Source organism: Zalophus californianus, chromosome 9 (genome assembly GCF_009762305.2).
Source record: "Zalophus californianus isolate mZalCal1 chromosome 9, mZalCal1.pri.v2, whole genome shotgun sequence".
Classification (NCBI taxonomy): domain Eukaryota; kingdom Metazoa; phylum Chordata; class Mammalia; order Carnivora; family Otariidae; genus Zalophus; species Zalophus californianus.
The window spans coordinates 57,978,504-58,003,267 of record NC_045603.1 but is presented as its reverse complement, the minus strand read 5'-3'; the positions used below and the strand labels follow the sequence as shown (position 1 = coordinate 58,003,267).

At 46.9% G+C, this 24,764-nt stretch overlaps 2 protein-coding genes across 6 annotated transcripts; one reads left to right on the top strand and one right to left on the bottom strand.

Annotated features, from left to right (window-relative positions):
- Positions 1-4,928: 4,928 nt before the first annotated feature.
- Positions 4,929-7,203, top strand: SPRYD4 (SPRY domain containing 4). Its single transcript, XM_027593140.2, has 2 exons — positions 4,929-5,300; positions 5,619-7,203. The coding sequence occupies exons 1-2, from the start codon at positions 5,216-5,218 to the stop codon at positions 6,155-6,157; spliced, it is 624 nt and encodes a 207-aa protein (XP_027448941.1). The 5' UTR covers positions 4,929-5,215; the 3' UTR covers positions 6,158-7,203.
- Positions 7,204-7,303: 100 nt separating this feature from the next.
- Positions 7,304-22,941, bottom strand: GLS2 (glutaminase 2). Of its 5 annotated transcripts, XM_027593136.2 has the most exons (19): positions 22,385-22,416; positions 21,553-21,723; positions 15,871-15,970; positions 15,326-15,447; positions 14,577-14,706; positions 13,934-14,013; positions 13,684-13,847; positions 13,409-13,467; positions 12,041-12,073; positions 11,709-11,767; positions 10,917-10,983; positions 10,714-10,764; positions 10,314-10,490; positions 9,530-9,661; positions 9,324-9,416; positions 9,070-9,131; positions 8,498-8,574; positions 7,986-8,049; positions 7,304-7,846 (listed from the first exon to the last, which is right to left on the bottom strand). In XM_027593136.2, exons 3-19 carry the CDS (start codon positions 15,949-15,951, stop codon positions 7,690-7,692), a joined length of 1,608 nt encoding a protein of 535 aa, XP_027448937.1. In that variant the 5' UTR covers positions 15,952-15,970; positions 21,553-21,723; positions 22,385-22,416; the 3' UTR covers positions 7,304-7,689. The 5 variants fall into 5 exon arrangements, with proteins under 5 accessions (XP_027448937.1, XP_027448935.1, XP_027448936.1 ...); XM_027593134.2 differs by lacking the exons at positions 21,553-21,723; positions 22,385-22,416 and adding an exon at positions 22,631-22,941; XM_027593135.2 differs by lacking the exon at positions 21,553-21,723 and having other exon boundaries at positions 22,385-22,620.
- Positions 22,942-24,764: the final 1,823 nt, after the last annotated feature.

The following is a 24,764-nucleotide window of genomic DNA, read 5'->3' as shown; positions in this document are numbered from 1 at the left end:
TGGACCATTGGAATCTGTAAAGGAAAGTTCCTTTGAGGAATTGCCTGAGAGTGCAGGGGATTCCTGGGGTCTAATACTCCTGGGATTACCCAGGACACACCCCAACTCGTCTTTGTCTTCTTTTCTGGTTAGCTTGTTCACTTTTTTTGTTTTTTTCTGGCTATCACTCTACTTCATTGTTGTATTTGAGGTTATTTTCAGGGGTTGCCAAAATTTTAAATTCTAGATTCTCCCCCTTTCTTTCTTCTGGGCTTGAGTAAGCATACAAACATTTTTGAATTGTTTTTTCTACTAAGAACTATGGAAGTGGAGAAAAGAGGAAAAGGGATTTGTAAAATAACAAACTTGGAGTAGTTACAAAGTTACTTCAAGTATTAACCGCTTGTAGTAGTGATCATCCCGGAGTCTCATCTGTCTCTACACTAGACTGAGTTACCACTTGATTACTAACAATCAGCTTCTAAACTCTTTATATTTCTGGGGCTCGGGATCCTAAATTTACTATACCCCCTTCAATAAAGAAGGCTCCATTTCTCAGTCTCTGATAGGTGCCATAGGAAGCATAATCCATAGTATTAGGGAGCAAGTTCATCTATAAATCTCAGGGAATCTGCAGGCAGAGCTATTTGTCTTGTCTCATTTCTCCACGGTGGGTCTCATGTGATTACCATAGCCACCTCTGATGTTATCCAGGACCAGCTTACTAACTCTCTGAAGCTACTCCACAGCCAGCCCATATCATCAAGACCTAAAGAATAACCTAGATCTGAGTTCCATAAAAATATCTAACTTGCTGATCTTACAGGATTGTATGAGGATCAAATGAGATATACCCAGGCAATATACACATGTTAAGTTAGCTGCCTTCAAATGTAAATGAAGTGATTCATGAACTAACCAGATATAAACATAATTTATGATTATCAAGTATTGAACATCCTCTCTGGCAATTACAATATATGGTGAATCGAGATATGGTCCTGAGGGGCTGGGTGAACATCCATCTCTGCATCCACCACGTGGAATCTCTATCCTAGCCCCATATTCAGAATGCCAGATCAGCATGTAACCCAGCTCCATTGTGTGGACAGTTTCATAGGACAAAGGCCCTAGCATAGCACAAGCCAGCCTAGCAGCCCCTTTGGCTAGCTCCTGAGGGCCCCCTTTCTCTCTCTTTCTCTGGTTTGCTTTGCTGACTGCTGACTCCCTGGCAAAGTCCAGAACAATCACCAAGCTCTGAGTGCATCATCCCTCTCGCATCTATAGTTAAGGGCTCCAATTAGCACTTGGATCAGGTGAGGACCCCTACATGTTAGAAATGGGGTAATCTAAGAAATAGAGTGAAAACAGACTGACCCATCCTGTACTTGCCTCCTTCTCCCCTGCTCTTCCTAGGGAGTCGGTTATAACCCCAAGCCAGACAAATCAATGTTTACTATGGTTAGAACCTGTTCTGAGTACTTAACAGTATATGTGTTATCTCAGATACTGGTTTTCACTAGGACTGTACCATCAGTTTATTCCCTACCTATTCAGTTGACAGCCTCTCCTTGGATGACTTTGCCTAATTCCACTCTCCCTCAAATTTATATCCACATATTTACAGAACATTTTCACCTGCGTGTCCCGTAGACATCTCAAGTACAGCCTGTCTGAAACAGAATGAATTATCTTCCCCCATTAAAACATGCTTTTCCTGGGGCGCCTGGGTGGCTCAGTCGTTAAGCATCTGCCTTCGGCTCAGGTCATGATCCCAGGGTCCTGGGATCCAGCCCCGCATCGGGCTCCCTTCTCAGTGGGAACCTGCTTCTCCCTCTCCCACTCCCCTGCTTGTGTTTCTGTTCTTGCTCTCTCTCTCTCTGTCAAATAAATAAAAATAAAAATCTTAAAAAAAAAAACAAAAAAATCCCACATGCTTTTCCTTTTATATCCCCTCATTAAATCAGAAACCTATGAATCAGCGTTGACTCCTTTCCCCAACCTCTCACTCCCACCTAACCTGTCACCAAAACTCTCATCAATTCTACCTCTCAGATGGCTTAACCCATACCATCTCTCACCTGAGGACTCTAGTGGCTTCAGACCCCATTTGACCCTGTTTGTGCTCTCATTCCCTCCAATTCATTCTCCATGTTGCTGTCAGTTTTATCTTTATATAAGTGCCTGTAAGGGAACCTGGGTGGCTCAGTTGGTTAAGCATCTAACTTCAGCTCAGGTCATGATCTTGGGGAGTCTGCTTTTCCCTCCCCTCTGCCCCTCCCCCCACTCATATTCTCCCTCTCAAATAAATAAAATCTTTAATAAAAGTACCTGTAATTTGTCATCTCCTTGTGTCCCTTCAACAGTTCCTAAACGCCTGAAAGACATTCTTACTACGAATACATGACTCTTCATAATTCAGCCTCAACTTTTCCAACCTTCTCCATATCTCCCCAGCATGAGGCCCTGACAATTTTGTGCTTCTTGTGGCTCCCAAATACCTCATTCTATTTCTACCCAGTGCTTTAGCAGAAGTTGTTCCCTATACCTTGAATGTCTTTTCCCCTTTTGTCTGTCAAGTGAAACTATCACTTCTTAATTATTATGCACGGGAATGTTAAGAGTTAATTACTTTAAGACGAAACCAGAGAGGGAGACAAACCATAAGAGACTCTTAATCTCAGGAAACAAACAGGGTTGCTGGAGTGGAGGGGGTGGGAGGGATGGGGTGGTTGGGTGATGGACATTGGGGAGGGTATGTGCTATGGTGAGCGCTGTGAATTGTGCAAGACTGATGAATCACAGGCCTGTACCCCTGAAATAAATAATATACGTTAATAAAAAAATTAAAAAGAATTAATTACTTGTATATTAGCAACAAGGTAGGTAAATCATCTGAATGATGAAGGTGTGTTTATTAGGTGGATGGTCAGTCTGCGAAAGTAAAATAATACAAGAGATGACAGGCAAAAATCTATTTCCTGAGTGGGAATAAAGTAATAGAAGTGTGTCTAAGTGACAGTGTGAGGAACGTGCAGTGATTGCTTTAGCTCTCACATCTAGGACGGAACCTAAGGAGAAAAACTACAGAAACAGAACCCAGGAACTTTCCTCTCATTACCACTAAGATGCAAAGGATTGACAGAGCAGAACTTTTCTGAAGGAAATCTGTCCTCCACGCCTTTGCTCCTGTACTTAACGAGGAATAGAAACGTCTCTTCTCACACATTAGGCAGGTCGTAAAGGCTGGACCACGCTGACCCCTGGTGGAGAATGAGCCAGCCACTGCACTCCAAGAACATGGGCACAAAACTTTCTCCCTTCATGCTCATTCATTAATTAATTCAAAAACAACAGTACAGGGCATCCGAGTGGCTCAGTTGTTAAGCGTATGCCTTCAGCTCAGGTCCTGATCTCAGGGTCCTGGGATTGAGTCCCACATCGGGCTCCCTGCTCAGTACCCTCTCCCCATCCCCTACCCCGTGTTCCCTCTCGCTATGTCTCTCTGTGTCAAATAAATAAAATCTTAAAAACAAAAACAACAGTACGTTTATTCTGTACTAAGGCCCTAGGGCACAGAGAACAAAGGACTTAATCCCCATTCCTAAGAATTCTTAAGAACCCATTCTTTTTTTTTTTTAAATATTTTATTTATTTATTTGAGAGAGAGAGAGAGAGAGAGCATGAGAGGGGGGAGGGTCAGAGGGAGACGCACACTCCCCGCTGAGCAGGGAGCCCAATGCGGGACTCGATCCCAGGACTCCAGGATCATGACCTGAGCCGAAGGCAGTCGCTCAACCGACTGAGCCCCCAGGCGCCCCAAGAACCCATTCTTAATTCCTATTCTTAAGAACCTAACGGGTGAGGGGCACCTGGGTGGCTCACTCGGTTCTGGGTCAGCCTTTGGCTCAGGTCATGATCTCAGGATCCTGGGATTGAGCCCGCATGGGGCTCCCTGCTCAGGGGGAGTCGCCTTCTCCCTCTGCCCCTCCCCCCACTCATGCTCTCTCTCTCTCTCTCTCAAATAAATAAAATCTCAAAACAAAAAACACCTAATACGTGAGATACGGAGTTGCCTCTTTAAATGTTCCCTCCTCGCAGCACTGGGGAGAATGAGGAGTGGAGTTAGAAGGCTAATGCAATAGTCCAGGGGAGAAATAATGTGATTGGGGTTCAAGGACAATCAGATATGTGAGATGAGGGAGACAAAGAAGTCAAGGACTTCCAGGTTTCTGGCCTGGGCAGCTGGTTGTTTATGGGTTGCAGTTCACAGAAGTCAGGGAACCTACGCAGAGGAGGAAGCTTGTGTAGGAAGACAAAGTAAGTTTTAGAACAAAGTAAGTTTTAGACATGTTAAGTTTGAGGTGACTGGCTGGCAGGGTGAGTGGGGGGGAGGGAACATCCAGGTTGGAATGTCTAATAGGATGTTGGATATACAAATCTGCAAATCAGCGAAGAAATATATGGTAGAGATTTTGAGTCCTCCGATAACCCTGAAAATACAAAGCCAACATTTACAGTATTTACACATTATTATTTATTCAAACAACCTGTCCCTTAACCTAGTGGTTGCTATTTGTCAAGTTGTATTCTAGGTTATTCTCTCATTTAATTTTTACCAAGGTCTAAAGGTTATTTTTTGTTTTACAAATGAAAACACTAAGCCTCGGAGAAGTTAAGTGATTTGCCGAAAGTCACACAGTGGAGCCGGGTTCGAATTTGGTTGTTGCTTAATTCTAAAATCTATACTTTTGATATCTTGTTACACCATCTTTTTTATTTTTTAAAGATTTTATTTATTTATTTGTGAGAGAGAGAATTAAAGAGAGAGAGAGAGAGAGAGAGCACATGAGAGGGGGAAGAGTCAGAGGGAGAAGCAGACTCCCTGCTGAGCAGGGAGCCCGATGCGGGACTCGATCCTGAGACTCCAGGATCATGACTTGAGCCGAAAGCAGCCGCTTAACCAACTGAGCCACCCAGGTGCCCCTACACCATCTTTTTTAAAGGTCCTACTTCGTAAAAACGTGAGCAGTAGTCGCCTCAGAAAAAAAACTGTACCAACCACGGGCTGACCTAGAGCGGAACTCACTAAAATGGCGGCTCCCCTACCGGGCACTGGCTCTCTTACGTCATCATACTGCGCGGCGGCCACGCGCGCACCACGTCGGAAAGGAGCAGGAGGGCAGATGGCGAGGTCTCAGGCGGGGGGGCGTGCCCTGTTCATCCCTGGCGCAAGATGGCGCTGCCTTTTATACGCTCGCTCTGTCTGTGCCGCTGGGGAGTCAAACGATTGGGGGTTGCCGCAGCCGAAGCCCGCAGAGGTAAGATTATTTCCTTTTACTCTCTTTTATGTCCAAGATGGTTTCCGTTATTCCCGGGAGCCCTCTTGGGTCATTTCCCCTCCCGACCTGCGTTTGTCTTCCCAAACATGGGGCACGATCCTTTTTTTTTTTTTTATCCCGAGCCGTCTCCAGTCCGAAGGCCCATATTAAAGTGTCGCACTCTTGCCCGCATGACATTCTGACTCTTTCCCGTGTACTCGTGAACTCATGACTGCCTTTCAGATTGTAATATGTATGTATCACTAGATCTAGGGTTCTAACCCCCGTCATCATTACATCTCTTTGCTCTGCTCGCAGCCATCAGCTTCAAACTGGAAGAAAAAACCGCCCACAGCAGCCTGGCACTCTTCAAAGGTGACACAGGTGTCAAATATGGCATAGTGGGATTGGAGCCCACGAAGTTGGCCCTGAATGTGGAGCGCTTCCGGGAGTGGGCAGTGGTGCTGGCAGACACAGCGGTCACCAGTGGCAGGCACTACTGGGAGGTGACAGTGAAACGTTCCCACCAGTTCCGGATAGGAGTGGCAGATGTGGACATGTCCCGGGATAGTTGCATCGGTGTGGACGATCGTTCCTGGGTGTTCACCTATGCCCAGCGCAAGTGGCACACCATGTTGGCCAACGAAAAAGCCCCTCTTGACGGCATCGGGCAGCCAGAGAAGGTGGGGCTACTGCTGGAGTACGAGGCCCAGAAGCTGAGCCTGGTGGATGTGAGCAGGGTCGCTGTGGTCCACACGCTACAGACAGATTTCCGAGGTCCAGTGGTACCTGCCTTTGCCCTTTGGGATGGAGAGCTGCTGACCCACTCAGGGCTTGAGGTGCCTGAAGGCCTCTAGTATGACCCTCCCTGGACTCCCTAATCATGCTCTTGGCCATTCTCCTCTGAAAGTGTCTGAAACCTTTTAATTTTGCCACCAAGCAATCTCTAATTCTCGAAATGCAGTGTCGGGTTCTCTGTGCAATATCTAAGTCTTCTTCCTCTCCCATACTGTGTGAAAGCTGGGCATACAGCCACCCTTTCCCTCCCTCAAACTACTGCCAGTTTCCTAAGCTATCATGAGTGTACTTTGCCTGACTGGCTTCCTTCAGTCCCTCTGCCTCCCTGTGCCCGGACCTTTCTCAGACTGCATTCAGTCCTGGGGTATTAGCTTTCAACTTTGTTTGAATTATTCATCACTGTGATACCTCCACCTCCCTTTGCCCCCATGTAATTTTTTTCCCCCCTGGGACTCTATAGGATCTCTCCAGAGTAAATCCTTTCTACCTCTGGCTGGAGGAGTGGTGCAGTGACTTGGCCCTTTCTCTCTATAGCACATAGAGTCTGGGCTCTGGCTCCCTCAGGAAGTGCTTTACTGTGTCTGAATGAAACAGAGCCCTCCTTCCCCAGTACCTCAGTGCCAGACTTTCAGCCTCACACTGCTACAGCTATCACCACCCAGAGTCCATCTGCCTTAATCTGCACACCTCTGACATTTGGTCAATCTGTTATAATCACTGGGCCAGTTACAACCATGCCCAAAGAAGACAAGATACTTTTGCCACAGCTGGAACTTCCAGAGCGAGGAGGGAGGCCTGAGGTCTTGCACAATCCATTTTTGGGCCTGCTCAGTCCCAAACCCTCACGCATACTGCCCTGGTCCCCTACCCAATCTGACCTCTGGCAGAATACAGTTAACCTATAGTAATATTTAGGGTTGAGGAAAACGTGGTGGGATGAGTATGTATGTGAAATAGGTATTCTCAGGCTCTGTCTGACCTTGTGGTTCCCTCTTATTCTACCCTTATGATGGCAAGGCAGCTAGATACCCCTAGGGGAGAGGGAGAAGGACTGGGTTTAACAAAAATAATAATTTGTATAATTAAAGTTTATTTGAGCACAAAATACTTTCTCTGTCTATAAAATTAGCAGTTGCAGCAGTACTTTCCAGCCAACGAGGGTAGACCTGTCCAGACTATTAAAGCCTCGTGCGTGGCTGTCCCACTTCCTTTGTGGATATATACCTGTGCATGGTGGCTAGGGCCCCTTTACCAGAGTATCTCTGTCTCTCACTCATGATGGTTTCTTTAGCGAGAGGGAGAGGGGACCTGGGTGAAGACCTGGGATGATTTTGAGTGGGCCAAACCATTAGGCTGTACCTCGAAGAAGCTCACTGTCTCCATGGATTGCTCTACTGCATGTGTCCACCAAGGCACTTCTTTATACTCTGCCAAGGGAATGGGGTATTTTCACTCTCACAGAAAGCAGTGGCCTAAGTCTTGGTCCCCACTGAAGCAGTGTGGCTCTCCATAGCATGTTTGGTGGTTATGGATTGAGCGTGTGGCCAGCTCGTGCTTTTCCTCGAGCAGGGACCGTGTGCATGTCCCATGCTCACACCATGCTCTCTAAGTTCTCTTTGGACAGGGCCTCAGCCGCTGCCTCGGCCTGAGTCTCCGATGGTGTGTAGGAGTCCTGGTAATCCTGAAGCAGTTTCACCACCTCCAGGTGGTTGAACTGCACAGCATCATCCAGGGGAATGTTGCCCCACCTAAAAGGAACGAAGACGGTGACTGGGCAAAGAAGACATCCCCAGTGCTATGGTTATATACATGACTGTGGTGGCTGGAGGGCAGTGGTAGAGAAGCTGCTGCCCAAGCCCCACCCCCTTTTAGCTTAATCTTACTCACCTGTCCTTGACAAAAGGATTCACTTTGCAAGCTTCAATCAGGAATTTAACAACTTCGATGTGTCCTAGGAATATGAGCAGAAGGAACATGAGATGGTACACATCCTCAACCTTTTGGTGTTAACATTAGTACAGACCTTGGCAGCTGGAGTCTGAACCAAGAGGGGAGGGGGAAAGGCTTCTTCCCATTTTGCTCCCTGTGGCACCCAATAGTAGTTGGCCTGCAAACTGCAGGGCATCTGGACAAAACTAGTTGCAGCCCCTGTAACCTTAAGGGCATATACAATAGGGAGTACTCTTGGTAGAAGAGTACTTGGTAGAAAGGAAAGGGTCTTGGGGGGTGCCTGGCTGGCTTAGTCCGTAGAGCATGCAACTCTTGATCTCAGGGTTGTGAGTTCGAGTCCCACGTTGGGAGTAGAGTTTACTTTAAAAAAAAAAAGCACAAAATATTTTAAAAAAGGAAAAAGAAAGGGTCTTAAGATCTGTTTCCCCTTTTATTTAACCTTCAGATACCTTCAGCTGCAGCAACATGCAGGGCTGTGCGGGAGTCATAGTCTTTCTGTTCCATGTCCATGGCTGACAAGGCAAACCTGAGGGTAGTGGAAAGCAGCTAGAGTTACCCAGATCAGCCTAGAATCACTAGTGTCTTTTCTGAAGTGGGGTTCCAGACTGGATAGGTTCCAGAAAAAGTAAAACAGAGCTTGCTAAGATCTGCAGACCCTGCATAATCATGTTCTATACCCAGATGAGACTTATTCCCAAATCAGACAGGGGTGTGATGTTTCTAGAAACATCACCGCCTACCCGTGGTAGGCACCGTGGTAGGTGCCCAGTTGGTGATCTGCTTGAGGCAGGGTCCTTACTTACCTCCTAGGACTCTGCTCTTAACACCCCGGTTAATCATAACATGGCTGCCATTATTTAAATTCTTATCACAAGGCAGTCACTGTACTTAAAATAATCTCATTTAAATGCAGTCTGTATCCATTCTATCTGGCTCTAAAGCTGAAGCACTTAACTATTTTGCTGTGTTGACTCCTAATGAGATCTCTGACCAGGAGTATTTTACTGTGTTTATTTGGTACCTTCGAAGGGCTGAGACATCTCCACTATAGGCAGCAAATAACAGGTTCACCACAGTCTTGTTCTGGAAAACAAAGACCCACCTGAGATTAACTGTGACTTTGAGCTCACCCATGCCCAGCTCTGCCCTGTGATCCTTCTCCAAAGATGGTTAGCCAAGGGTATTGCTAAAGCATTAATGGAATGTTCTATTCTGAAATATTCTTTTTTTTTCCTATTCTGAATATTCTTACAAGCCACCTGGGGTTTTCCTTACCCGAACTTCTCCCCCTTCACGCCGTGGGTCTAATTTGCGAGCACAGTGCCTCAGGTTGTCGTAGTTGTGGAAATTGAAGAGAGATACCAGCTTCTAGAATTGTAAACCAAAGAGATTGTTTACTTACTCCCTGTACTTAGTAGGAGCTCAAAGTTGTTTCATTTACTCATTTAAAACCATTAAGACCTTTATGCAAAGTAACTCACCTGGCAGAAGCTGATGCCCCTATGGCTGTTGCCTAGCTTGTCCAGCGGAGGTGACAGACACATCATTCCCATTACGTTGGGTACCACTAGGAGGATGGCTCCTGACACAGCTGACTTGGCCGGCAGGCCCACCTTGGGGATAAAGTTGAGACTGAGGATGAGCTAGAGGTGCCCTCAAGTCTGGATTAATAAGTTAGTCCATCCCCAATGGACCAACTTTGCCCAGGCAAAGTCATGTCCATCTCAACCTCCTGGCTTGTTACTTAGCTTCTTACCCCTCTCCTGTTCTGTCCCCCTTAAACTCATGGCTTCAGTAAGTAAGTAATACTTGCTGAGGGTCTATGCTGTGCCTGATGCTGCCCTAGAACTAGGACGGTCTCTTTTGACTTCATCCCGGTGGTAGGAGATAGACGATCAAGAGACAAAAAGAATCACAGCTTATGAGAAAATGCGGGAGGAAAGAAGCAGGATGCTGTGATAGAGAATGCAGTGCGGGGGGCCTACCAGAGGCAGGATGGTCAGTAAAGCCTCTGAGGAAGTGACTCTACACTGAGGCCTAGAGGAGAAGCGCCAGGAACATGCAGGGTGGCAGAAGTGGGGTTCAGAAGCTGCAACATCACGTATTGATGTGTTTGAGGGACTCAGTGTGTTTGACAAACACTCCTAAGGACTCTCAGCCTAACTGCCAGGCCGGAAGTTAGTGAAGGGGAGGCAGGAAGAAGCCTGTCCTCACTTTTTGGCTCTGGACCAGTGGCAAACGGACGGCAGGGCCAGAAGCACTCACATGGAAGGCAAACTGGCCTGAGAAGTCGTACATGCCGCAGGAGTGCATGAGGCTGAGGGTGTTGCGCACTGCTTCAGCGCTCAGTACACTCTCTCCTGTGATGGGGCAGATCCCGCCATTGGCCAGGGTGGCTGCCATGACACTGCCCGACTCACAGGTCACCTCCACGGAGCACAGCTATGGAGACAAGGCAGAGGTGAGAGTGCAGTGTGGATCATGAGCACTGTGTTCTTGGGAGCAGAGCCACGTTCTTGGCATCCTGATCTTTCAAAAAGTTCCCCTGGTGTTTCTGAAGGACACCAGAACCCCTGGAGGAGGAGCATCCCTCTTGTGGATCAGAGCAAGGATGGCAGTCTGTCCTGTTCCCTTGGCCCTGAGCTGAACAGCAGTGTTTGCTCACCTGGAAATAGAGATCAAGAGCAGCCATCATGTCCACCCCCTTAGGAAAGCACTGTAAGGAAGAAGAAGGGAGAGCATTTCTTTTCAGGCCATCAGCAGACCCTGTCACACTGCCAGGATCTCAGCCGAAGTCCCCAACCCCATGTGCCCTGCTACCAGCTGCAGAATTCCCAGGGACTTTCTCTACCAGCCTTTCCCAGTTACCTTCTTTTCCTTTAGATAATAGCCGATGGCATAATTCCGATCCCCTGTTTCCTTCTCTGACTGGAATCTGAAGCAAACACCCAATTTAGTACTTGACATTTGAGGGGTGGGTTTAAGGAGAAGGGGAAAAAACACCTCCTCTAAGAGAGACAGAACTAGATCACACATGTCAAACTAACTTCTCACGGTAATCCTGGAGGAAACTTCTGACCCTGAGCAAGCACTGGCCATAGCTTTATTGTAAAGTGTAAAAAAGAAACCCCCAAACCCCAAATTGTCTAGTCATCTAGTTTGGAAAAACTGATGAAGTTTTTGGCTTTGGGAGGCTTGGCAAAAAAGGGCTTAGGGATAAAGCCTCATACTGCCTCTCTAAGTACTAAATAGAAATGGAACAAATTCTTTTACAAAGTAAACAAATGTCAATGAATGGGTTCAGAGGAAGCTAGGTGGCCAAAACTCCCCTGCATTTCTTCCTCTTTTTTTTTTTTAAAGATTTTATTTATTTTTATTTGACACAGAGACAGAGATATTGAGAGAGAGAGCATAAGCAGGGGGAGTGGCAGGCAGGCAGAGGGAGAGGGAGAAGCAGGCTTCCCGCCGAGCAGGGAGCCCGATGTGGGGCTCGATCCCAGGACCCTGGGATCATGACCTGAGCCGAAGGCAGCAGCCTAACCGACTGAGCCACCCAGGCGCCCTGCATTTCTTCCTCTTAAGATTCTATCATCCCCCTTCTCTATCACACATGCACCTATCCCACAATGTATTCAGCCAATCCTGCAAACGGGGCCTTACGTGGCATTGCTGAAACCCATGTATTCGTTCCCAGCCATTTTGTTCAGATACTGTAACACCTAAAAGAGAAAAAGCGGCATGAAAGGCATCACGTGGGTGAGGACCCCTACTCAACACATACTAGCCTGTCTAACCCTTCTGAACCCCTAAGTCCTTATCCCAGCAGGGACACAGGAGGCTGAGGCCACTGATTCCCACGCCTCTGGAAATAAGGCTTCTAGTATGGGCTGGTGCACTATCAAAGTGGGGTTAGAGTCAGGCACTGGGGCAGCTGGAGGGGACAACATGCCGTGGAGAAAAGCAGCCCGGGGCTGAGTAGCAAGGGAACTTACAAAATCAAACTTCTCTGCTTTGTTACAGTCCATCTGCAAAGAGAGAAAGAAAGAGAGGGAGGGAGGGGGGGAGAGGGAGAGAGGGAGAGAGAGAGAGAGAGAGAGAGAGAGAGAGAGAGAGATCAGCATTCCAAGCCTAGGATGATGACAGGGGAGTGTCAGGAGGACTTAGTGGAGTTTAATGTCTTACACTGGTTTTGCTACTGGGAATATTTTACATTTTACAATGACTTTTTTTTTTTTTTTTACAACTGAGATTTTTTTTTGTATGCCTGCATATCTAGTGATCTTAAAAACCACACCATTTAGATTTTATTACCAAGTAATGAGTACAGATAACTTCACCCCATCCGTGAGTCTTACCCATCGGAGTCTCACTTCCAATTCCATTCTCAATCCCAGCCCTCATCGCTGACTCTCACTTCCATTCTCCTGATTCCACTCCTGTCCCCGAGCCCCACTCCTATTCCTGATCCCCAACCTCACCCCTTACAGCCCCGGCTGGAGCCATACTCTATCGTATCCCTGACTCCTAGAGCCGTCTCCAACTAGACTGACAGGAATGGGATGAGAGGTGTGTTGCATATAATATTGTGACATCAATATATTGATAACTGAAGTAAAACTGAAGATTTTAGCTGAGAGTCAGGCCCAGTAAGTCCTGCTTAGATGGGAATAGGATGAGGCAGGTGCGGGTTACAGGGCTGTAGACAGAGCTATCCCAGGGCAAGGGGAGAGCCTGAGCCTGGTCTCCCACCCCACCCCCACCACACCCCATTGCTTCCTACACATGTCAACCATAGTGTCAACACCATAGGGACTCTGACACCTGAGTCCCTAGGGGGAGGGTTCCTAACACCACCTTCCTCAGGAGGGGTTGTGATTGGCTCTGGAGTGTTGCTGCCCACACTGTTCTCAGGTTCTTGCTCAAGCCCTGGGAGACCTACAGCCGACAGGCCAGCCTGATACCCTTGCTCAAGGCCAACTCACAGTTTCAGGTGACGTGAATAGCTGCCCTGGCCTGGCCATTCACCCTTCTTTCTGTGTCCCTTACCCAGAAGTGGCCAATCAGTGCCCAATAGTCCTGTCCTCCCCCTGTATCTGGCATGTGGCCCTCGGTCCTAGGCAGGGGTCAAGACCTGCTCACTTCTCTAAGGGCCAGGAAGCTCTGTGCTCCAGACTCATGGGTGGGGGCAGAGGTACAGTTCCTTTTACTCCTATCTTCAACATAGGTGGGTCCTTGCTGTGCCCTCACTGCCTCCTGGGGACCCTCAAGTCAACCCCCTGAAGAGCTGGGTAGATATGAGGAATATAGGAACAAGGGAGTTTAGAGAACAGTACCTACCAGAAGGCTAGGATGGCACTGACCTTGATCAGGGAGCTCACGACAATGGCACCAGCATTGACCATGGGGTTATGGGGGATTCCTGGGGAAAGACAAACCACCCAGTCTTATTAGCTGCTGCGCAAAACCTCCTTTACAGTCCACCCACTCTGCAGGCTAGACAAGAAAGATTTCTTTGCCAGGGAGGATGAAATGACAGCTAATCAGGAAGGGCAGGGAAACAAACAGGGCGGCAGGGATAGGTGGGAATAAGAAGGGGGGCATCTATGAGTCTGGTCTGAGCTCTGGTGGTGCTCACCTTCCTCATTGAGGGAGAGCTTGTTGTAGCGTAAGCCACTGGGCTCCTTGCCCACAAACTTGTGCACGTAGTCAGTGCCTAGGGTGCTGATGGAGATGGCATAGGTGAGGGGCTTCACACAGGACTGCAGGCAGAAGGGAATCTTTGTGTGGCCCACAGAGTGCCTGGAGGCAGACAGGTGCCATGAAAGGGGTCAGCCTATGTTCTGCACCTGTGCCCTGCCTCCCCTTCCTCTCACCCAGCACCTCACCGCTGACCATCCACGGTGCACAGGGAGACGCCCCACAGGTCTGGATTGGACTTGGCCAGCTGAGGGATATAGGCCGCCACCTGGGCACGAGTGGGGACAGAAAACAGACAGAATAGAGATATGGATGTAGAGAGGGGGAACAGAGCTGAGGTTCAGGGTCAGGAGAATCTTTTAGATAAAAGTGAAAATTCTGTCTTTTGCAGGGCAACAGGGTTCCCTCCTGCCTGTTGTTCCCAGGGACACCCAAGCCTTAAGTCCAAGAAGGCCTTATCTTTCTGTAGCCCTATTCCTATAGAGACGGCAGTAAAGCCTATGGAAGGTAAAAAGAGAAGAATTCTGGGGTCAGCTTCCCTTTTGGGGTCTTGGGCTTAATTACTCTATAGGTCTCTTTCAAAGTTCTCTTGAAAAAAAGAAAAAAAAAGTTCTATTGAATCCTTTATGCTAATTGTCCCCTTTGTAACTTTGGATTCCCTCATCGGCTCCAGAAATTACATGTATAGAAATACATAAAGCCCTTGTCCCCATTTTTAGAGGTTCTGTTTCTCATCTCTCAATCATGGATTCCCAGCCCCAGGAAATTTCCAAGAAGCAAGGTATATCTGGCCCAGAGCCCTTGCCCCTCCCCTAGTCCCCTTGCCCTCACTTTGCCTCCAGTGAGCTCTTTGGCATCCTCAAAGATGCGATCCACATGGCTCGTGAACTCCTCAAAATCAGGAATGACAAACTTCTTTCGGAATGCCTGGGTCAGGAGCACAATGTTGCTGCTCACACACCTGGATCCCAGACACGATTGGGTTAGGGGGCTGGAGAGATGCAGCTGTGACTCACTCCGGAGCCATCGAAGTTGGGAATAAGGAAAGTGTGACTGGTCATTAGGTTTGGGACCAACAGCTGTATGACCTTTGGCATGTCACTTTATCTTTCTGGGTCTCAAGTTTCTTTTGCCTCTAAAATGAGGGATTGTAATGATGTGGAAAGATAGCTCAAGACACAGTGTCTTGGGATATGAGAAAAAAATAAATACCCAAATAATATGTGTAGTGGGTCACCTTAATATTTTAAAAATCCTAAATCATATAAGTATATTTACATATATTCCTATATGTACATAAATGTATAGGACATTATCTAGAAGATACCCACTAATTTGTTAACAATGTTTACCTCTGGGAAAAGGGACTGGGGTTGGGGAGACAGGGAAAGGCGAACATGTATTTCTTTATTGTTTGCACTTTTATAATGAGTATATGAACATTCATATGTTACTTGTATAATAAATAAGTAACACAGTGAGGGGCTGGACTATCCAATCCCCAAGAGCCCTCCCTGCTGTTATAGTCTATGTCCACAGAACAGCTTTGAGAATGGTGCCCTTGATTCTGGGGCCCTCACTTTTGGAAGAGATCGCGGTCCAAGAGGCCACCACTGCTGGACTCTCGAACCATGCGGCGCATCTGGCTCATGCAGTCCCGGAGCCGGGGATCTGAGGTCTGCAGTCCAGTGGCCTTCAGTGCCTTTAGGGGAAAGAAGAAGCCTGGTCAGGTCAACTACAAGGAAATTCTTTCCCAATGGATAACAATGAGCTCAACCCCAGCTACCACAACAGGTGGAACAAATAGGTTTGCAGACTAGGAAAGGAGGGAATGGTGCAGCTTTGAAGGCTAATAAGGGTTTCCTGCCCTTTTTCATCAAGGCAGCTGGTTTCTGAACCCCTTGGGGCAAAGTCTCAAACCAAGAATATAGGTTGAATCAGAGGGTTTAATCTTTCCAGCCTGGAGCAGAGATGGGATTGCCTTAGGAGCCTAGATATCTACTGCCATCTGCGATTTGCACCCTCATGAATCAACCTATTAGCAGCCCTACACTTGTCCTGCCCTCCTTTTCCTGCTTTGCAGAGATCCTGAGGGCTCAGCGTTCTGAGCAGATAGAGAACTTACAGTAGTGAACTTGTGGATAGGGATTCGTTCCTGTCCTTCGGCAATAGTGTAGAAGAGCAGATCACCCAGACGGGATAGCATGCCACTCTCTGAGGAGTCACTGTGGGCAGAGATAGGGAAGGAGGACAGGAACGTGAGCACTGCTCCCTGCTTCTCCTAGAACATGGCCTTATAAATACGTAGGTGTCCCTGGGGTGCCTGGGTGGCTCAGTTGGTTATGTGTCTGCCCTCGGCTCGGGTCATGAGGTCTTGAGGTCGGGCTCCCTGCTGAGCAGGGAGCTTGCTTCTCCCTCTGCCCCTCCCCCCACTCTTATTCTCTCCCTCACTCGCTCTGTCTGAAACAAATAAAATCTTTAAAACAAACAAACAAACAAACAAATAAAGGTAGGTGGGTGTCCTCACTCTACCTTACTCAGCCCTCCTGCCTGAATCATCTGATCTCTCCCAGACCTCCAACTTTCACATCTTTTCTGGGAAGTCTTAAATCTTACTCTCTAGCTTTTTTTTTTTTTTAAAGATTTTATTTATTTATTTGACAGAGGGAGAGAGAGCGAGAGAGCATGAGCAAGGGGAGGGGCAGAGGGAGAAGCAGGCTCCCTGCTCAGCAAGGAACCCGATGCGGGACTCGATCCCAGCACCCCGGGATCATGACCTGAGCCAAAGGCAGACGCTCAACCGACTGAGACACCCAGGGGCCCTCTCTAGCTTTCTTTTGTTCCTAATCTTCAGACCTTTATTTCTAGCTGCCTTCTAGACGCTTCCATTTCTAGATGTCTCATAGGCACCGCCAACTCAAAATGTCCAAACCTGACATTATCTCGCCTCCCTCCCTCTGCTCCTCCTCCCGTGCTCCTCATTTGGGTTAATAGTGGTATCATTCACCCAGGTGCCAAGCTGGAAACATGGAATCATTTGGAAAATTCCCATGCCTTACATCCATGTTCAGTTGGTTCCCCACATTATGGTAACTACCATAATGTCTCTCAAATCCACTCTCAAATCTCTCAAATCCACCCTCTTTTATTCCCCTGTGCCAGCATGGTATAGTAGAAAGAACCAGAATTTGCCCCTTAAAAGCTATGTGACCTTAATAGGGTTATTTAATCTTGCTGAACCTGCTTCCTCATCTGTAAAATAAGGGTAATAATGTCCATTTTACATGGGTGAAGTAGGCTTAATTAACATAACATTTTGTGAAAAAGTCTTTCACAAAGTAAATGCTCAGTAAATCATGCTTCTTTATCATCAGTCCACATTGTCTGTTCCCTAACTGCTACTACACTCCTTTGACTTCCAACCCATCTTCCACAATGTGCCAGTTCTTTCTAAAACTCAAATATCATTTCTCTACTCAAAAACCTTTGATAGCTCCCCAGTGCCTACAAAATAAGTTCTTATTTCTTGGTATGGCATTTAAGGCTCTTGAAAACCTGCCAACAGGGGCACCTGGGTGGTTCAGTTGGTTAAGCATTGGACTCTTGGTTTTGGTTCAGGTTGTGATCTCATGAGTCATGGGATTGAGCCCCGAGTCAAGCCCTGAGTTGGGCTCCATGCTTAGCGGGGAGTCTTCTTCTTCTTCTTCTTTTTTTTAAGATTTTATTTATTTATTTGACAGAGAGAGACAGAGCGAGAGAGGGAACACAAGCAGGGGGTGTAGGGGAGGGAGAAGCAGGCTTCCCCGCGGAGCAGGGAGCCCGACGTGAGGCTCGATCCCAGGACCCTGGGATCACGACCTGAGCCGAAGGCAGACGCCTAACGACTGAGCCACCCAGGCGCCCCTGCGGGGAGTCTTCTTGAAGAGTCTCTCCCTCTGCCCCTTCCCTGACATGTACATGCTATCTCTAAAATAAGTAACTCTTAAAAACAAAACAAAACAAAACAAAACAAAAAAAACCCCCACCCTGCCAACCTTCCTTTCCTATTCTCCACTGTGCCCTGACACTCCAGTTATGCCAGATAATAGGTATGCGTACAAATGGGCCAGGCATTGTCAGGCTTCCTGGCCTTTGCTTATGCTGCAGCTTCTGTAAGGAATGACGTTTTTCTCCTTCAGTTGGGACAGTCCTGCTCATCCTTCAAGGTCCAGATCAAATGTACTAATTCTGTAAAGGCTTTCTCAAACCTTCCAATATTGTTCATGCTGTTGGTATGACACAACCCACCCTCTTACTGACAGAAGAATCTCCCTTGCTCCACTGTTAGGTCTTTGTGGGTTTTTTTTTTTTAGAGTCTACATTATTTTTCTAAATTAGAAGTACATTGCAAAATCGAAACAGATATGATATTTTGGGTTATAGATTAAATTCAGAATAAAAAGATGACAAAATTTCTTTTTTTTTTAAGATTTTATTTTTAAGTAATCTCCACACTCAATATGGGGCTCGAACTCATGATACAGAGATCAAGAGTTGCATGCTCCACTGACTGAGCCAGCCAGGTGCCCCAAGATATAAAAATTTCTTTTTCTTTTTTTAAGATATAAAGATTTCTAATTCCAATTCTTCCGTTTTTGTTTCGTTTTGTTTTGTTTTGTTTGACAGAGAGAGACACAGCGAGAGAGGAACACAAGCAGGGGGAGTGGGAGAGGGAGAAGCAGGCTTCCCGCAGAACAGGGAGCCCAATGCCTGGCTCGATCCCAGGACCCTGGGATCATGACCTGAGCCGAAGGCAGACGCTTAATGACTGAGCCACCCAGGCGCCCCTTCTAACGTTTTTTTTAAGGCTGTATTTCCCACACCCCCATCCATTTTGCCCATTCTCCCACCCCCTCCTTCTTTATCCATCTTTATATATCTATATATATACATCCCTCTATAAATCTTTGTCTTCCTGGGATGCCTGGGTGGCTCAGTCGGTTAAGCGTCTACCTTCAGCTCAGGTCATGATCCCAGGGTTCTTGGATCAAGTCCCGCATCGGGCTCCTTGCTCATCAGGGAGCCTGCTTCTCCCTCTCCCACTCCCCCCACTTGTCCTCTCTCTCTCTCTCTGACAAATAAATACAATCTTTAAAAAAAAAAATCTTTGTCTTCCTAACATTGAGCAAAGTCGCTAGCACATAGTGGGTCTTCAATAAAGAATTACCAAGTTACATTTCTAGGAAGGTTCCTATTTCCCAAAGTATCTCTTTTGCTGGCTTATAGCACTTAAAATTCCAGGTACTGAAGACTTCTTGGTTTTCATGAGTTCTGCTATTAATATGCTAACAGATTTAGAGGACATATTTTTTCAGATCATTCCAAATATGGCAGGTATTTGAGATTAAGACCTTTTAAAACTCCTTGACCCAACAATGTAACTTCCAGGTATTTATCCTGTAAGTGTACTTACACACCTGCAAAGTTACATATTCACATTTATTGCATTGTTAGTAAGACTGGAAACAACCTAAATGTGCATCAACAGGGAACTCGTTAGGTAAAGTATGGTTTATTCATGTAACGAAATATTATGCAGTATAAAAAGTGAAATGAGAGAGTTCTTTAAGTACTGATATGGAATGATCTCTAAAGATGTCATATTAACTAAAATAAGCAAGCTGTAGAACAACGTTCACAGTATAGTACTATTTATGTTAAAAGGAAAAAAATATATTTGCCTCTTCAGGCACAAAAGATTTCCGGAAGGATATATAAGAAAGCTATTTAAAAAAAAAGAAAGGGCGCCTGGGTGGCTCAGTTGGTTAAGCGACTGCCTTCGGCTCAGGTCATGATCCTGGAGTCCCGGGATCGAGTCCCGCATCGGGCTCCCTGCTCAGCGGGGAGTCTGATTCTCCCTCTGACCCTCTTCCCTCTCATGCTCTCTATCTCTCATTCTCTCTCTCAAATAAATGAATAAAATCTTTAAAAAAAAAAAAAGAAAAAGAAAAAAGAAAGAAACTTGTAAGCCTGATTTACCTTCCTCTAGGGTGATGAAGCAGGTGCTGGGCAAAAGGAGTGGGAGGGATACTGCCCACTATATATCTTTTTGCATATTTTGAATTTTGAACGATATGAATATGTATACATTATATATTGAATATGGTATATGTGAATAGGGACATACTATCTATTGAAACAATGCATTAAAAAATAAAAAGTCTCTCAAAAAGCTTGGCATGGACCAGGCATGTATGTATTAAGGGCCAGGAGGAATACCAAGAGAGGGGAATTTCTTTTTCTGAGGAAATCCAATTGTCACAATGAGGCTAGTGCCTATAGGGAGGACAGGATTCATGTGGTGATAGAAGAAGGATGGAAAAAGCTATCTGAGGAATAACTCAAAAAGGCAATTAGGTGGGAACACTTTAGGACAGGACTCTGTGCCTGGAAGCTGAAGGAAGACAGGGAATAATGCCATACCACTGAGGTATCACAAGCCTTAAGAAAACTGCATTACTCCCCCACACACACACAAAAAAAGAAAACTGCATACCCTTTGGCCCAGATATGGATTGATCTACAATATAATGCTGAGGGAGGGAAAGAGCAAGGTGCAGAACAATGTGTATAGCATGATACCATTTTTATAAAAAAGAACGGGAGATAATATCAACATGTATTTGCTGATACATGCATAAAATATCTCTAGAAGTTTACGTAAGATATCAGTGACAGATGTCTCTGGGAAGCAAAATTTCCCAGGAATTTACTCTAAGAAATAATTGAACAGTTGCACAAGAATATGCAGTAACCAGACTGAAGATTGGTTAAATAAATTATGATGCCTCATACAATGTAATCTTAAAATGGCTAAAGAGCAGTCGTCATTAAGGGGCGCCTGGGTGGCTCAGTTGGTTAAGCGTCTGCCTTGGGCTCAGGTCATGATCCCAGGGTCCCGGGATGGAGCCCCGCATTGGGCTCCCTGTTCAGTGGGGAGCCTGCTTCTCCCTCTCCCTCTGCCCCTACCTCTGCTCCTTCTCTCTCTCTCTCTCTCAAATAAATAAATAAAGCCTTAAAAAAAAGGAGCAGCCATTAAAATGACAATATCACACACACATATTCAATATTAAAAGCTGTTCATAAACGAAAAAGATAGGTTACCAAAGAATATGAATACGATGATCCTATTTTTGTCAAATTTTATACATACATATATAGGGTATATATCACGATATCAACTGGTTACCTCTATTATTGGGATCTTTATTTTCTTCTTGATACTCTGTTTTTTTTAATAATCAGAAATAAGAAAGATAAATATTAAAAAACAAAAAAGAACCGGAATAACAGGGCATTTTCTCTTTTCTGCTTTCCTTTCTCCCCTCAAATACAAGAACCCCTCCCCATCATGGTATCACACCCCCAGAGCCCATCCTCTGCCAGTGCTTTGAAGTCCTTCTGCCTACAGGAACACCAGACCAAGGCCCTTACCAAGAATTCCCTGGGAGCACTGTCGGTCAGAAGCAGGAGGATCAAGGTTCCCCAAAACACTTCCATCACCTGACTCCATTGGATAAGGAAGTGTTGTGTGGAAGGAATCAGGGATACTGTTTGCTCCCCATCCCACAGAAAGTTTCAAGGTCAGGGAGGTTAAGGCTTTGCTCTATCCTACCATCTCTCTGGGAAAAGTTGGAGTAGAGAGTAGAATGGGAGAGAGAGGGCTTATTCTTTAAAGTTTGAATGTTCCGTGTTTCCTTGAGAAGAGGCTGATAGACATCTATAGCCTAAAAATTAATAAGTAAATCATACTTTAATGGTCTGTTACCTGTCAGGCTCCAGTGGTGGTGAGACAGTGAGGGCTGTGTCTGTCTGGCTACTTTACAATGTGCATGTCTTTCTGAATGTCACTGGTACATGTCAATGACAGGGAGATGGTCCATTTTCTGTTCCTGCTATAATAGGGCAGGGGCTACTTGGGCAGTGTCTACGTTGGCTTCTGGAAAGGACAAAATTTCCTGCTCAGCTCCGTCTGCATTTCGGAGAAAAGATGCTCAGCCACCCAGTATTCCTGGGTGGTGGAAGAGAGAGGTGCAGCCGCAGCCTCTGGGGCAGAATAATAGCCCAAGGGAAGCAAACCCTTTATTATTATTATTATTATTATTTATTTATTTATTTATTTATTTATTTATTTATTTAAGAGAACCCTTTAAATCAGGGAGCTTGAGCAGCACAAACAACGGCTCTGACTGGTTCTGGTTTGGGAAATCTGCGTCTTATGATTTTTTCCCCATTACGACTTTCCTCATTCAACAACCAATTGGAAACTACCCTTATTCTACAGATTTGAGAGCCCTGACAACGCACACATCCAACACATAAGCAAACGACACACGCACATACCTGCGCACTAATACACGCGCATCACACATTACACGCCGAGGACATGCCGAAACACAAGACACACCATATAGCTGTACAGACCCAAGTACACCAGGACTCGAAACAGGAGGTTGTTCCCTACCCACTCATCCCCTAAAATACACCCGTGTACCTAGGAGAGGGAGGGTGAGGCCGCGCGGTGCGCACACGGCCCTGCACTCAGACACGTGCACCAAGCAACACTCCGCGCCCCTCTGCGTTCCCAGTTAAGTACGCACCTTGGACAGGCACCATCCCGAGGACCGACCTGCCCAAACGCCCTCCCGGGCAGACTGCATGTTACCGCCCGAGCGCGGCGGACCCAAAGCCCCAAATCTAAAGGAAAAGGCATCGCAGGCTAGTGAGCGAGGAGAACAGAGGGGAGATGAGATGCGCTCTCGGAGGTAAGGGGACTCGGGAGCCGGCGAGAACGACAGCAGGAGTGCGAGGGAGCCTGTCCCCTGCCCCTGTCCCACAAGCCTTACTGATCCTGGTGCTGCGGCTGGTGGCTGTGCGGCGTCTCCCTGCCCAGCGCCGCGGCCTCACTGAGGTGGTGCCGGACGCCCCCGCCAAGGAGAGGGCTCCGGCTCAGGTGACCCCAGCCTCCCAGCCAGCAGTGACTGCCGGCCCCGCTCAGCGCATTCTGCAGAGCCCTCATAGAGCGCATCCCCCCAGCACGCCTCCGGCTCGGCCCGAGCGCCCGAGGAGTCTGAGCGTTGGTTGGAGGGAGGGGCGGAGGAATCGCGAACGCCGCAAGGTGGGGAGAGCTCGGTGTTGGAGTGCGGCGCCTAGGATGTGGAGGGAAGGGGAGGGGCTCAGTGGGTGGGGTTGGAACAGCGGGAGGGGCCGGTCCCTAAATGTCTCGGACCACTGCGAGATGCTCTCAATTCCCCCCTAGACAGGGGATACGCGAAGAGTGGATAGGAGAGAAAATGGGGCGGCGGGCGCTTAGTGGGTGATAAAAAAAGGGGGGCGGTGCCCGAAGTTGGGATTGACAACACCCAGGTCCAATCATCGGGGAAGCAAAGACCTTGGGGGCGGAGAAAAGATGAGGCTACCCAATGAGAGCAAGGCGGTGGGCCGTCCGCGAAAGCCCTGCGAATTCCTCCGTGCCCTGGCACCTTGCGGCGGCCTTGCGTGTGGACGTTGAGGGCGGGAAAGCCGAGGCTTGGCGCTTTGCGAAGACTGGCGAGCTCCTGGAGGACGCGGCGGCGTTAGAACGATGGAGCTGTCAGAGAGAGGGGGGAGCGCTACCTCTCTACACTCGGATAAGAGTGAGCCCTTTTTAAGAGGCCACCTAAGTGACCTTCAACGTTCGAAGGCCAGAACCGAACACAGTAACCCGCCGCGTAGAGCGGCATGGAGGTCAAATGAACGCCTAGTCTCCGGCACGCGGTATTGGTGAGTGAGGAGTCAGATGGCCGGAAAATAGCACGACCAGAAACAGCCCCTGGGCTTTTCAGAGAGGTCCGGAGGCGGTTGAAAAGGTCACCCTGGTGGTTACTAGGTTGCCTGGGTTTTCGTTTTAGGACTTGGTGTTCTTGACTGGGCCCTTACACATTTTATATACCTTTTTTCTTTTTTTAAAGATTTTATTTATTTATTTGACAGAAAGAGGCACAGCGAGCGAGAGAACACAAGCAGGGGGAGTGGGAGAGGGAGAAGCAGGCGTCCCGCTGAGCAGGGAGCCCGATCCCCAGGACCCTGGGATCATGACCTGAGCCGAAGGCAAACGCTTAATGACTGAGCCACCCAGGCGCCCCCATTTTGTATACCTTTAAGTGCTCCCCAAATTTTCTTTTAATTGCTTGCCCCTGTATTCCTCAGGGGAAAGAGTTTTGAAAACTAAGCACATTCAGTAATTTTATCATTTGCAACTAGGAAAACATTCATCTGTATCTTCACAGTGCGTAACACAGCATCTTTAATAGAAACTATGTAACTGTTACCTATCATCTAGGCTTATGGTGGATTTTATATAGTTTATCGCTCCCACTTACCGGACACTTAAAAGTAGTTATTATTAGTCCCATTTGGCAGATGAGGAAACTGACTCAGAAATAGCACTTATTTGAATAAGGTAACCCAGTTGTAATTTAATACCAGAGCCAGGAATCAGACTCAAGTCTCTGACTACAAGTCTTTCTCCATCATGAGGCTCTTCCCAAAATTAACCGTTGAATTGAATTATCCCAGGAAATGACCCCATCTCTAAAGGAAGCATTTTATTTGGAAGCATTACGGTACAGTACTGGGACTTGTCTAGAGGCTGGCTGTATCACAAACTATCTCTTTTCTTTTTTAATTTTAAGTAATCTCTACACCCAACATGGGGCTCGAACATACACCCTGAGATCGATTTGCACACTCTACCATCACTTTTCATTTGGTGATTAAAATGAGCATCAAGGGTACCTGTGGGAGAATAAATATCAAAACCCTACTCCGGTGTGTTTTGTAGAAAGGCAGTTCTCCTTTGCCTTGGTTAGGATTAGAGAGTTTATTTGGTTTGAAACCAGATAGAGTGACCTTCCTTTTGTTTTTGTTTGTTTTTCCCTCCAGCAGTCATTCCGTATCTGCCCTATCTCTTCTATTGGGACTCTCTCTAATTCAGGAACT

Excerpts from the sequence above, each read along its gene's own strand:
- SPRYD4 (XM_027593140.2), top strand. The coding sequence starts at position 5,216 with ATGGCGCTGCCTTTTATACGCTCGCTCTGTCTGTGCCGCTGGGGAGTC. Across the intron at positions 5,301-5,618 it reads CGCAGCCGAAGCCCGCAGAG|CCATCAGCTTCAAACTGGAA; the intron begins GTAAGATTATTT and ends CTCTGCTCGCAG.
- GLS2 (XM_027593134.2), bottom strand. The coding sequence starts at position 22,812 with ATGCGCTCTATGAGGGCTCTGCAGAATGCGCTGAGCGGGGCCGGCAGT. Across the intron at positions 10,765-10,916 it reads ATTATCTAAAGGAAAAGAAG|TGCTTTCCTAAGGGGGTGGA; the intron begins GTAACTGGGAAA and ends TCTTCCTTACAG. Across the intron at positions 9,662-10,313 it reads CAGGCCAGTTTGCCTTCCAT|GTGGGCCTGCCGGCCAAGTC; the intron begins GTGAGTGCTTCT and ends TTTATCCCCAAG.